Source organism: Drosophila teissieri, chromosome X (assembly GCF_016746235.2).
Source record: "Drosophila teissieri strain GT53w chromosome X, Prin_Dtei_1.1, whole genome shotgun sequence".
Lineage (NCBI taxonomy): Eukaryota > Metazoa > Arthropoda > Insecta > Diptera > Drosophilidae > Drosophila > Drosophila teissieri.
In genome coordinates this window covers 911,486-925,146 of record NC_053034.1, presented here as the reverse complement: position 1 = coordinate 925,146, position 13,661 = coordinate 911,486, and the positions used below count along the sequence as shown (strand labels likewise).

At 48.0% G+C, this 13,661-nt stretch overlaps 1 protein-coding gene across 3 annotated transcripts in view; it reads left to right on the top strand.

Moving 5' to 3' along the window:
* LOC122624898 overlaps positions 1-13,324 on the top strand; it is a 140,354-nt gene extending 127,030 nt beyond the window's left edge. For all 3 annotated transcript variants that reach the window (XM_043804658.1, XM_043804659.1, XM_043804657.1), the window contains 3 exons: positions 9,932-10,242; positions 10,364-11,028; positions 11,170-13,324. In XM_043804658.1, coding sequence (XP_043660593.1) covers positions 10,014-10,242; positions 10,364-11,028; positions 11,170-11,976 — 1,701 coding nt within the window. In that variant the 5' untranslated portion in view covers positions 9,932-10,013 and the 3' untranslated portion in view covers positions 11,977-13,324. The remainder of the gene's footprint in view (positions 1-9,931; positions 10,243-10,363; positions 11,029-11,169) is intronic.
* Positions 13,325-13,661: the final 337 nt, after the last annotated feature.

Sequence of the window (13,661 nt, the reverse complement as noted above, 5' to 3'; positions counted from 1 at the left end):
GTTGCGAGTGAAAGGCAACGCATTGGGGGAGATCTTGGGTCTTTGGTCTCTGGTCTTTGGTCTCTGCTCTCCCACCCACCAGTCCTCTGAGTATCGACGGTGAAACGAATTTAAGGCCATGTAGCTAGACAGCAAATCTGCAGAATGGCTAGCGTGGTTCTACATCTTCCACAAAGCATTAGAAGCGACGGGGTCAACTTTGGCATTTCCTGCGGACCAGCAAGGTCAGCTTACTCCATGAAAGGAGTTTTAAATGTTTTAAATCGGTTTTTGTGATATAGATAGATACATAAGTGAGACTGTGAGCCGTGCTTAGACAAGCTATACGACATACAATCTCTAGATACTTCATATCCATTTCATTGCTAGATAATCCTATTCCTTGCACCCCAGACTATCGACGTATGTATCTGCTGGTTAGCCAATCTGCTTGCGAGTCTATTCAATTTTCCATGGCATTTGATGCTGCAGCAGTTCTTCCCGCTGGATGCCTAATGTTCCCAAACAACCCAGTGCCCACTGCCTCGCCTCGTCGTATGTTTTCGTTGTCCGTGGTTCAGTTTTCAGCTTTCAGCTTTTGGCTTTAGGCTGCCATTGCAGCCATTGCTGTCGTTGCTGCCATTGCTGCCGTTGCTGCTGTGCTGATTGTTGCCTTTTGGGGTTACCTGGCCACTGCGGGGCACCCAAATCTGCACAGAATCTAGGCGCACGACGTCTCTGTGGCAGTCCTTGAACTTTTCGCTTTTCAAAAATGCACGGCGGCATGGAAAAATGGAGGCATCGTGATAAGAGAAGGGGCGGTGGGGCAGCTGTTGGCGCGGGCCTTTCTTTCAATGCTGCACGGAGAAAAAAATCTATAAGTATACGATAAATATTAAACAAGTCTGTAGAATACTGTCTTTCAGATTTATTACCAATCTGAAATAAGAGACTGCGGCAAATGGAAAAAGCTCATTTTTTAAAGGAAAAACTAGTGAGAGAGTAAAGAGGATTGCTTCTGAATTTCTCTCTGTGTGGGTGGGAAAAGGAAAATGAAAATGAAGAGAGGCAGGGAACGGCAAGGAAAGGCAGGGAAAGGGGGCTTACTTATGCATTCGGGTTTCATTAACATGCAGTTGACTTTGGCCGGCGTCGCCCGCGTCATCAAAAGCATAAATTCCATATGCAAATTGAGGCAGTTGGCTGCTCGGTCACAAGGTGGTTCTGCCAGGCAGGCAGTGGTTACTGGCACTGGTTCTGCTCCTTCCTAGTGGTTCGCTGGCTCGCTGGTTTGCTGGCTTGCTCGCCTTTGTGCCTTTCAAAGCAGCAGCTACAAAAGCGAAAAGGCGAAAAAACATCGCATGGCCAGAACGAGAAGGAGCAAACTGAACACAGAAAACTGAAAACTGAAAACCAAACCAAACGCAAGAGTCGCCATCAAATGGAGACCAAAACCGAGCGAACCACACGAACCACACCGTGCGGATCTGAGAGGCTGGCCTACAGAATGGCCAACACTTTGGAAAAGTCATATTTCCTCTCTGAATTATGGAAATTCAAGCCAAAGGGGTTGAAGCAGTGTAGTATCTCTCAAATCTATCGAAAATCGCAGCGTATTGCATCAATGGAAAGTCTCTAACTGCTACCCATTACAAAGAGAAAAGGGTTACTACTACTTAGAAAATCCTAACTGCTTCCCATTACAATGGGAAAAAGGTTACTACTACTTAGGAAAGCCTAACTGCTACCCATTACAATGGGAAGAGGTTACTACGACTTGGCAAAGCCTAACTGCTACCCATTACAATGGGAATTAGATTCCTACCGCAGGTGAGCAGTGGTGAGTGGTGAATGAGGCTGTCTTTTCAACTCTACCAATGAAGTGCACGACTTTATTTCCACTGTGTATTTTTGACCCACCAAGTTTGTTACGCTTATTCGTCCACCCCACCTGCCACGCCCCCGGGCCGCCGCCGCCCCACCTTTTTGGCGACTTTGCTGCTGCCTTTGTTTGTCGCCAGCCCTTGTTGCCGTTTCCAGTGCTATTGCCATTGCTATTGCTTTGCTTGTGGTGCTATTGCAACTGCGAGTGGCAGCCATTTGCTGCCGTTTTTGTGGCACTTCTCACTTTCCGTTGTTTGCTTTTTGCGGGCACTGTTTGCTTACGTTGCCGCCCGCCCTAGCCGTTATCCCTCCATTCCGCCGTCCCTGCGTCCTTCGTCCTGCGTCCTGCGTTCCGTAAAAATGTACGTATAGCTGTCCGGCCGTAGATAGCACGGCACGGCCATTGTAATGCCTTCCGGGAAAGCTGCCTGCCTGCCTGCTCTCTGTTTTTTTCTGTTCTGTGCTGTTCTGTTCTGTTCTCAACTCGGATGGAATGAATTCCGGCTACGTCGCGCGTAACCTACTCACGTAAATGTGTCACGTCGCCGTATTATATTGAAACGAGGAGTAATTGCGTTCAGTTCCTACGTTCTTTACTTAGTTAACGTAATTTCTGGATATTTTATGGCTTATTAGCCTTGCCTTCCTTGCCGTTCCTGTTCTCGTTGCGATTTGGCGGAGAGACGGATCACTTGAATTTCCCTGCAAATTAAGTTTCCATAATTTCCCTATAATTGATTCAATCCGCCTACGTCGGCTACGTAGCGCGCCCAAGTCACTTATCTGTGCAGCATGCGCCCATCGATCGAATGTCTCACATGTCGCACTCGCATTCGCATTCACCCAGGCAAATATTTTGCAATTTGCTCACGTAATTGTCTCACGTCAGTAGGCAACGTTATACACACTTGCAGCGGTACTCTGAAGCCTCTGCTTCCCTCTGCTTCCACCTGCCAGATATATTCCTCATGCCCCATGGCCCATTCCCCATGCCACATGCCCCATGCCCCATGCCCCATTCCCCATCTCCCATCTATCGGCTTAGCACCTTGCAACGGAATCTATTGACTTGTTGCCGCCACATTAGGCGGCTTGCAGCAGCTGGGGGCAGGAGCCGAGAATTCGACTGCAACTGCGACTTCGACCCACCTTCCACATCCTTGACAGCTTCAGCAATGTTAGTTCAAGCGACAACGACCGGATTGAGGATGCATCAGCAGCATCAGCAGGAGCAGCAGTCGGATTCTGAATCTGATTTGGAGGCATCCTTGGCGCATTGCAATCAAAGTCAGCGGCGGCCTGAGTGACAGCGAGACGAACTTCTAGATACGCCGTCCCATGTCGCATCTATCCTTCCTTGAATCAACCTCTGCGTTCAACCTCTTTCCTCGCATCCCACGTGCCATTCAAATTGCCGCTGACAACTTACGGCGGCATGGTTATGGTGCCCCGACTTGTCTCCAGTCTAAGGTCTGAATCCGGATCCGAGTTCGAATTCGACTCCGCGTCAGAGTCAGATTCGGAGTCTGAGTCTGAGTCTGGGTCTGGGGACGAGACTGGGTCCAACAATATGTACAGCGACTAACTGACTAACTGACTGACTGACTGACTGACTGTCGCGTTGGGAACTGCCGCAGACACAAGCCGAGGAGGCGGGGTGTCGGGGAACTGCCGGGGGGATGGGCACAAAGACTGCCTAGCATTCGGCTGCTTCCTTATGTTGTTAGCTGGAACGTGACAGGAAAATCAAACACGCAAAAATCCACATCGGCCCAGTGTACACTGCAAGAAAAGGAAACAGCACTGGGCTTTGAAGAGTGCTTATCACATGCAAATATAACTAAAAAGCATTCCAGTTGAATCTTCTTCAGCTTACTTAATGTAAGTGAAATCTTCATTCAGCTTACTTAATGTAAGTGAAATGCGTAAGCAATCAAAGTGAGTGGCTTTCTCGCAGTGCACTGTGGTGACTGCCTTCAGATAAACGGAGTGCACACGCCAACACAAACTGAAGCTTAAACTTAAACACCGAGCAGCCTCGGACACGGTTCGCAGTGGGTTTCTTGGGCGTGCAGCATGCAGCATGCAGCATTCGCAGAGGGCATGTACCGTGCACCGTGCAGCACTGATTTCAGTGGCATGCTGCAGCAACTGCGAACGCAACAATGATGGCAGCCACGGCAGCAGCAGCAACATCAACATCACTCGAAGCTAAACAGTTCGTGTCGCATTTATATAGACAACGTGCAGTCAAAGTTTCGGGTCTCCTTTCTCGTGTGTCTTTTGTGTGTGCGTCGCATCTGGTTAAACGTTGATTTGCTCCTCTGCGAAATTGTTTCTCAATTGCGTTGGCCCTGTCACACATGGCCATGTTTGTGTCCCCGACCACCGCCATATTAGGCACCCCCCGCCGAAGAAGAAGATTCAGATACAGATACAGATACAACCGATACGAGGTGGGGTGCTGCAGATGCAGATAGCACGAGGGGCTGTCGGTCGGTCAAGGCATTGTCGTGCACTCCGCGCCGCCTTAAACTCCGTCTTTATCTCCGGATGACGTAAGCGGATTGCGCAACTTATCAGCCAGCCAGCCAGCCAGTCAGCCAGCCAGTCGCGTAAGTCGCCATCTATTGTGCTGTATGTTGCATCTGTAGAATACAATTGCTGCTCGTGACAGGTATTGCTTAGCGACTAGCGACTGGCGGCTGGCGGCTTAAAAATAGAGAGTCAGCGGTTGGAGGCAAGAATGATGGGTCTCCTGCAATTAAACACGCCAACCACTCATACGTATCCAGAAAGATAAGGCAAACAAAGCCATCAAATCACGACGATGCCTAAGTGGATAATATATTTGCAAATGACTGTCATTTCGAGGCATTTCGTTGGGTTTGTACTCACAGGCGGCGATCTAAGCTGCGGAGCTTCTTAAATTCGCAGACACTTTTAATGACTCGAAACTTAACACCGCATAATAGGCGTCTTAAATTATGTGATTTGGGGACTTAGTGCAGCCAAGCAATGAGGCAATAAAGAGGCACAAAAAACACGCTGCGATTCAAATGTAAATATCTTTAATCAAAGTAAAGTTACTAGTAATGAGGCCGAGTCCAGCCAACTTGTCGCCTCTTTTGGCCCACGGAGGTGCAAAAGTATCGCAACTCTTTGCCTGCATTATTTCAGTTGCTGGGCATGGGCGTGGACGGTGGGGGCGTGGGGGCGTGGCTGCCGCCCCTTTCGGATTGCGCCATGTTGCGGCACTCTTGGCCATTTCCCAGTTCCCAGTTCCCATTTTCCATTTCCCGTTTCCCGTTCGGGCCATTTTCCATTTGCATATTGGTCATCACCCGTTTCATGTCTTTTGACAATTTGCCGCATTGTTTTCTGTTAATTGTTATAAATTTTAAATCACTGACAACAATTGCGTGCTTTTGTTGCTTGTGTTGCTGTTGCTGCTGTTGTTGCTGTTGTTGCCGTTGACGATGATTGTTATCATCATGGAGGTTGCTTTTATTTGTTTTGCGGTTGTTGCTGCTGAATTACGAGATACATTTGCAGCGCTGCGCAGCACTTATGGCCATAAATAGTCCGGCACAAAAATAATAATCAGGAGGCAGGCTTTGCATGGGTTTGCATGGGTTAATAAAAGCCGCATCAACCCATCAACAGCCCTGCATTTGCCACTGTTTGGTACTTTGTGCTGTCCCGCTGCGGTTAATTGAAATTAAATGTTCATTTACTGAACTTCTAATGGCAATTGAAGCACATGGAGCACGTGGATGTGAAAGGGCAAAGGTGTGGGGAAGCGATAATGGCCAGAAAAAATTAAATAAAATAAAATAAATGGCAAATCTAAAACACTTTTACCTACCGACTGACCCGGACTCGGAATGGTATGGTATGGTATGGAATGGATCTGGATCTCCAGTGCGACATAATATTGGTAATTCAATTTAAGCTGAATTTTTGTTTGCCAAGAGCGAAATGTATCCGGCAGATACAGCACGCCACATGCCAGGGGATGGCATGGGGATGGTGCTAAAACAAATTTCATTTGGCATCAAAAAACGGAAAATCAACTTAGGCGACATATTGAGAAATCATTTTGCTATCAATCGTGGTGGCAAAAGCAAGGAAGCGCCGCGAAATCCGAGAAAATCGAGCAGGCACAGGCACAGGCACCAGAAGTTGCCGCGCACGTACGCAAATAAAAGGATGTGAGGCGAATTAAAATTGCAGACGCTGCGCCACAGGTACGCAGAGAACAAAAAGTGATTCGAGAACGGATTCGTAATAGCATCAGTATAACATTTCAATGACTGCGCCATTGAAAGCAATCCCAATCGCCTTTACGACTCTTAGAGTCGAGAGGCTCCAAAAGTATGTTATGTTGTTTGAGTCAACTTTATGTAGCCTTGTATCCTAGCAGCTTTTCTCGCGGTGTACGATGTGCGTACAGAGGTGAAGCTACAGATGCGGATACGAGATACTCGCGCTGATGCGAAGATACATATGCTGCGGCGTATCTGCGAGATGCGAGATGCGAGATGCGCGATGCTCTGTGTTCAATGCTCAACACTTCCCGCGATATACTTAAGTTCATTTGCGCCACTTTGCGTCTGCCTTCTGCATTTTAAATGCGTTCGTGTTTCGACTTTTGGTTTTCAGTTTTCGGCTCTTGGCACTTGGCTCCCGGCTTCATTGTCGTAACCACTACAACAGAGAGATACAAATGTGGCACCATCGAACGGAGCTTTACCACCGTGCCACTTGACCCGACCTTTCATTTAGATTCTTTCTCGTCCACTCAACTCCATTCAACTCAACTGAACGTAACTCAGCCTCACTCTAAACCACTTCATTTCGTTTCATTTTCCTGCTTTTCTTTCTGGTTCCCCGGCCAACTGTGGCCATTAGCGGGGATACGTAAATAGTTTGGTGCTCGGGGGTTCATTGAATCCCCTTATTTGCATTAATGCCAATGATGATGCCGATGCCAATGCCGGTGTCGGTGCTGATAATGATAATGATAATGATTCATTCATCTGGGGACCTGACTTTGCACCTGGCATCGTACATCGTACAGCGTACATCGTGCCTATAAATAGCATGCTAATGAGCAACTTTTAAGTTTGTCTCCAACACATGCATAAATCAATCAGACGGCTGGAAAAACGAGGCTCCAAACGAGTTATGATCGAGCGTACCTGGAATGTGACAGCATTCATAGGTATTACGTGTGCCTGCCAAGGTTTCAGCAACTTCAGGAGTACGCTGTTCAGCTATTTACCTCCACATGACCTCACTCACCGCGTCTATTATCGTTTATCATGTTTATACAGTCGGGAGATATTCTAATGAGTCGCCACAACCAAAAGGCTGTTATAACTCAGTTCAAAGGATCTGCAACCAATTTGGTTTCCTTTGCATTGAACTCGGGCAGCTTAATTGGATGGCGCTTTGCCAGAAAATGGCGAAACTTGCCAAGTCTTCGGCACATTTCCACATTTCCGTTCGTTCGCCTCTGGACAGCGGATCAATGAACCGCAGATCAGTGCTCGCCGTTTAAGGGCAATCTACCGATCCACCGATCCACCGATGGAGGTATCCATGGAGTTAATTTCTGTTCTGGGGCTCTGGCTTTGGTTCTGGTTCTGGCGATCGCAAGAAGAGTCATCGAGGCTCATTGACCCATTTTGGTAGCCGAATAGCGAATACCGAATACCTACGGCCACCATTACCATTTCCATCGCTTCCAGCGATAGTTTCAGTTGAATTTTATTCCAGCTCTGGGTGCGACACACATTCCGGCCGGAGATCGAACCTGTTTTGCCTAGCAAATTACATGCCAGCCACGAGAAGAACTTGTCGGGTTCTATTTTGTACATTTTGTACACTTTGTACTTGTAGCCGTGCTTCTCTGTTCTCTGTTCTGCGTTCTGTGTATCGCCTTTGAATAATCACATAAGCATGACGCGTATTTAATGGCAAATTGACCCAAATCGTTTCACAGACCTCGCAGATTTATGGGTACGCGAAAGCCCGGGGCGAGCGCCTTTGCTAAGTGATAAATTATAGATCCCCGGCCACACGCCACACTACACACTACACACACACTACAGACTACACACACACTACAGACTACACACAAACCAAACGATAGAGGTAGCTTCAAGAACGAAGGGCCTTGAACTCGGCCAGGAGAGAACGATCTGATTCCGATTGGTGCCATAAACAACAGTTCAAGCCTAGGTGTTCAGGCTAGGTGAACATTCCATACGGAATCGGAATATCCAATCTTTTGGGATTAAAGCGGATCCGGATCACAGGTGATTTTGCATTTTTCACGAGCCCTGAAGCTTTCGGCTTCCACTTTCCCCTCGTCGCCTTTGGGCTTGGTGAGCTCGTTGAAAGCTGGTTGCAACATATTCGGTTTCGCTGCATCTTTGTATACGAGTATCTCTGTATCTCTGTAGCTCTGTATCTCTGTATCTCAGCCTGGTGTTTGCAAAAAGTTTGCGGCGCATGCAAATGAAATGGAAAACATTTGAGTAAAAACTTGCCGCTCTGCTCCCCTTTGGCGGCGGTCCGTCCACCTCGTTTTTGGAAACATCCCTGCAGCTGATTTTGAATGCGGCAAAAATGTTGCACAAAGTTTTCGGGACTCAACTTAAACAAATACCGAAAATGTGATGTGAATGTGAATGTGCTGGGGAAATGCTGGGGAAGTGCAGTTTGGAAGTAAGTGAACTGCATTTGCAATCTGCTAAAGGTGGAAAGCAGTTTAGAACTTTGCACGTTCCCGTGCCACTTTTGATTGCCTCTTAATCGTTGGTTATTCCAGTAATATAGGTTTCTAGATTGCACGACAGACAACGAGCAAGTGCACTAAAAATAAAAGGAACTCCAAGCAATTTGTCAGCCACAGCGGACAGGACACTCGCCTCCAATTGAAAGCGACAGAGACAAAGACAAAGAGCAACTGAGCTGCGATGCAAAGCGGGCTGGGAATCAGAACGGCAGAACGGCACAACGGCAGAATGGGCTATCCTCACAGCTCCTGAGGCCAACGCACACAGAGTTATGGATGTGTGTGCTCCTGACCCAAAGGGATTCCGAGTGGCAATGGCAAGAAGCTGGATGCAATGTCATAAATATTAGAAGGCCTTGCCGCCAGACACACAGTGTTCAAATGCTGGATGTTGGATGCTGGATGCTTGATACTGGCTGTTGAATGGTCAATGGTGAATGGTGAATGGCGAAGGGAGCCATGTCCTGTGTCCAGCGTCCTATGTCCAATGTCCATGTCCGTCGTTTGTCTTTTCTCGTTTGTCGCACGCACAGCCCGCAATTGCAAAGATACAAAGCGCAGATAGGCAAACAGATTGTCGCCTGCAGCGTCGCCTTTTGGGGGAGGTGACTGTACCAGGGTACCCAGGGTACCGGGGTAGCAGGGGCATGTATGTGTGCCTACTTCTCCACCGAATGCAAGTGAATTGGGTGTTTTCCCAAGTGAACAGTGGTTGTAGCCGCAAAGGAGAGGCATACAAAATGTTAAACTGGTCAATTGATGGGGCAAACGAGACTAAACCATCGCCGTATTCCAGAGTTTAATCCATTACTGTCTTATAATGTTTTATACTATTTTATAAAATTAATCACATTGCAAACGCATTTCGCCACTTGAAGACCACTGTATCTGCTGCTGTATTGTGGCGCTTTTAGATTGTTTTCCATTAGGCTAAGGACCTTCACCCACTGCAGCTCCGCTCCTCCGTCCTGGCGGGCATTTCTCGCCCCTGGCTGGAAAATATTACACGCAGTTTTCAACTTGACATTTTGCGCCTGACCAAAGTGGAAAACGAGGATTGGAGCTCGGGGTTTGGGGTTGGGATGGAGGTTGGGGAACGGAAATAGACCGACCGGCTGGCCGCCTGTTTAAAAATGAATGATTAGGGGGATTAGGGGGAGGGGAGGAGGAGAGGATGAGATGACAAAAGCAACGCCTTCTAACGACACACCATTTCTCATTTTCCATTTCTCATTTCCCATTTTCCATTTCTCATTGCAGCGCCTCTGGCTGAGTAAAAGGAAATCCCAGCCATAAAAAGCAAATCACTTCGCCTCGCCGCCAACCAGTTCCAGTCATCAGCATGGCTCACTCCAAGGTGATCCTAAAGATCCTGTTCTCGCTGTGCGTCTGGTCCTTCGTCATCATAGGACTGTTCAAGATGCACGGCACGAATCTGGTGCCGCAGGAGTACCAGCAGGTGCCACTCAACGGACGCATCCTGCTGCAGAAGGACATTCGCTACGCGGAAACCACCTCCACGACCACGGATCACTTCGATCCCAGCGAGATACTGGTGGACAATCGAACAGGTGAGCACGAGTGCTGCATTAAATATTTATATAGCGAAGGTTTCTTTACCAACTAAAACCTATCAACTAGAAATACAGTCTTACTACAGCTTCTTGCCCCAATCGTTCCCCTCTCTTGCAGCCATGGACGACGACCAGTTGGTCCGAGACGTGGAGTCGCGCATCCCCTCCCTGCCGATCGCCTACTGGAGCAAGAACAAGAACTTCCTGCAGCAGAAGTCGTCCACCTGCGCGAAGTACCCCTCCATTTTCGAGCTGGAGTTCAACAACATCTACTGGCAGACGCTGCGCACCTCGAACGGAACGTTCCAGCTCTTTGGGGCCTACTACGACATCCGGCGCACCTCGCTGCTGGGACCCACTGTGCGGATCCTGGGAATGATCGATAGGATTGAGCCCAAGGTGAAGACGTACTGCCAGTTCTGGTTCGACGGCCAGAAGGAGCCGTTCATCGTGAAAACGTTCGAGTACAAGTACATCTGGTACAACAAGTGGGGCAACTACAAGCAGGGCATCTACCAGCCATATCTGATCGCCTGCCAGATTCCCAAGCCCTTCCACGGCGTGGTGCCCAGCTCCGTGTCGATGGTGGAGAAGGAGTGCGACACGGCCACCAACAATCTGCGGGTCATCTACAACCGACCGCCCGACGACCAGAAGAAGGGATTTGCTGTCTGCGTGAAGGGATTGGACTTCCTCTACGACGACCTGAGTGTGCGGCTGATCGAGTGGATCGAAATGCTCAACATCCTGGGGGCAGACAAGATCTACTTCTACAATCTTCAGGTAATATTGCAATGCTCGTCTACTACTTACTATATTCCACTCGAAAATATCCATTGGCACAGTTGCTCAGCAAACTGGCATTCAATGGTAAATGGTCAATAGTCGATAGTCAGCACTCATCGTTTCCCTATCCCTCGACAGGTGCATCCCAACATCACCAAGGTGCTCAGTCACTACGAACAGGAGGGCAAGGTGCAAGTGATCCCGCTGACCCTGCCGGGCGGACAGCCGAACGTGCCCGGATTCCAGCACCTTTACCTCACCAAAAAGACGAACCACAAGCGCCAGAACGAGGTGATCCCATACAACGACTGCCTGTACAAAAACCTCTATCTCTACGACTACATCGCACTGCTGGACATCGACGAGGTGATCATGCCCAAGGGCGGTGCGGTCCTGTGGTCCGAGCTGATGGACAAGGTGCGTCCAGAGTCGCGCAAAATCAAGCCGGACGGATTCCACAGCTACAACTTCCGCAACGTGTACTTCTTGGACGACCAGCAGCACGAACACGGCTGGCACAAGGACATACCCAAGTACATGCACATGCTGCAGCACGTCCATCGTGCGAAGAACTACACCAAGCCGAACCAGTATGTCAAGTGCTTCCACGATCCGGAGCGCGTGCTCACCCTCCACAATCACTTTCCGCTGAGCTGCTTGGGCGGCGTCTGCAAGTCCTATCCTGTGGACACCAAGGACGCCCAGCTGCAGCACTATCGGGCGGACTGCGTCAAGACGCTGAAGAAGAGCTGCGAGGAGTACCGGGAGCACTCGGTCGAGGACAAGACCATTTGGAAATACAAGGACGAGCTTATCCGACGCACCATTAAGGCGCTGGACACCCTGGGCTTCTTTCGCCGCCAGGGCTTGAATTCCGCTTCCGGCTCGGGGAGCAGCAGCAGCGGCTTGGGCGGTGGAGCCACCACCCACTCCACGGAGCGGTGATTCACACTTCTCGGGGGCGGAGGAGGCGGATGGTCCTGGCCCTGGCAACTGGTTGAAGCATCGGGCAGCAACATTGGCAACGAGGAGTTCTTTGTGTGAGGAGGAGGTCAGCGGATGCCGTGCGTCTCACAATCCGACTTCGAATCCGAATCTGACTCCGATCCCAAAACCCAGAGTCCAGAACCCAGAACCTAGAACCCGTCCTCTGATCCCGGAGTCTCTGTTGCGCAGAGAGATCACTCGTCTCTGAGTTTAGTTACTATATATGTCCAGAGTTCCCATCCAAAACCCATACGTAGCGAGGCGCTGCTTTTGATTGCAATTCGATGGCATTTGTAGTTTGCTTTTAGGGCGTTGTTAAATCCTACTCACCTGAGTAATACGTGTAAGTTAATAATGCTTTTATAACGTTTGTAATATCCCATTGTGTTTGGTCCCCTGTAAAGATCATCCGTCAAAGTGCATCGAAATCCAAGGCAAAAGCAGGGCTCCCCAGCGTATGGCTAGTGTATAGAAGAGGCGTTAGTTAGTCTGAAAAGTCGGAATTGGGGGAGAAATCTTTTGAAATTGTGCCTTCGAACCTGGATTGTAGTCAGTCCCGTCCCGACCCGTCCTTCCCCTCCATCCCTTCCATAATTCCCAATTTGATACTTCCATTCACAAAACAACAAAAAGACACAAGGTCACAACTTTTCGAAAAAACGAGACCCACAACATTTGCTTGAGTTAACAACAAGAAGAGAAGAGAGTAGAAGAGAAGAGAGTCGAGGATGAGGGGCAGAAGTGAAGGAAACCTAAACTAAGTTCAAGACTGATGATGTTTATTAAGAATTATAAAAACGAAGGAGAGGAAATTTCAAGCGAATTTTTGTTTTCACATTTGGATAGAATCGATATTATTGTTGTTGTATAGGCAAGTAAAAGCCCCCCCTAAAAGTCGCAAGCGAAATATATCACTAATGCTAAGCAAAACCAACACAAAGCAAATTGATCAAGTTTGAGTTGTAAACTGTAAATAGGAAAATTGTTAACGAAGAGGACAAGGCCCTAAGGATAAAACTAAAAACTAACTATATGCGGATTAGGCCGATGCAAATCGGGCAAACTAGCAGGATATTGAAGAAGAGAGGACGAGGATTAGAGAAGCTGCTCAGCCCAATCCTTAAATGGTGAATGGTGTTTAAAACCGATCGACCATCATACCCAATATTCATATGTTTTTTAACTTGTACATACACACACACACACACACACACGCACACACGAACACACATACACATGTGGTACAGCCACACCCACACTTGCATAACACAAGCACACAAATACACCACGCACATTTCCTTATGTATTCTATTTTATTTTATTTTATTTTAATTTTTTTATAGCAGCTTAGTCAAATTGTTGTTGGAGCTACATAGTAAGAGTCGTGTACAGTTGAGGCAACTCGGTTTGCCAACCAAAACTATTCGATAGTTTAACGACTACACATAAACAAACACAAATACATATACAGATACAGATACAGATATACAGATAGAGACATACTTCAGTGTATTAATGTTAGTTGCTAGCTGATAAGAACAACCCGTGTGAAGGAAACCCAATTTTCTTTCCTCATTTTTTTTGAGTAGCTAATAAACCACAACTGATATGAGAACAAAGTGATTGAAGAATAAATTAAATAA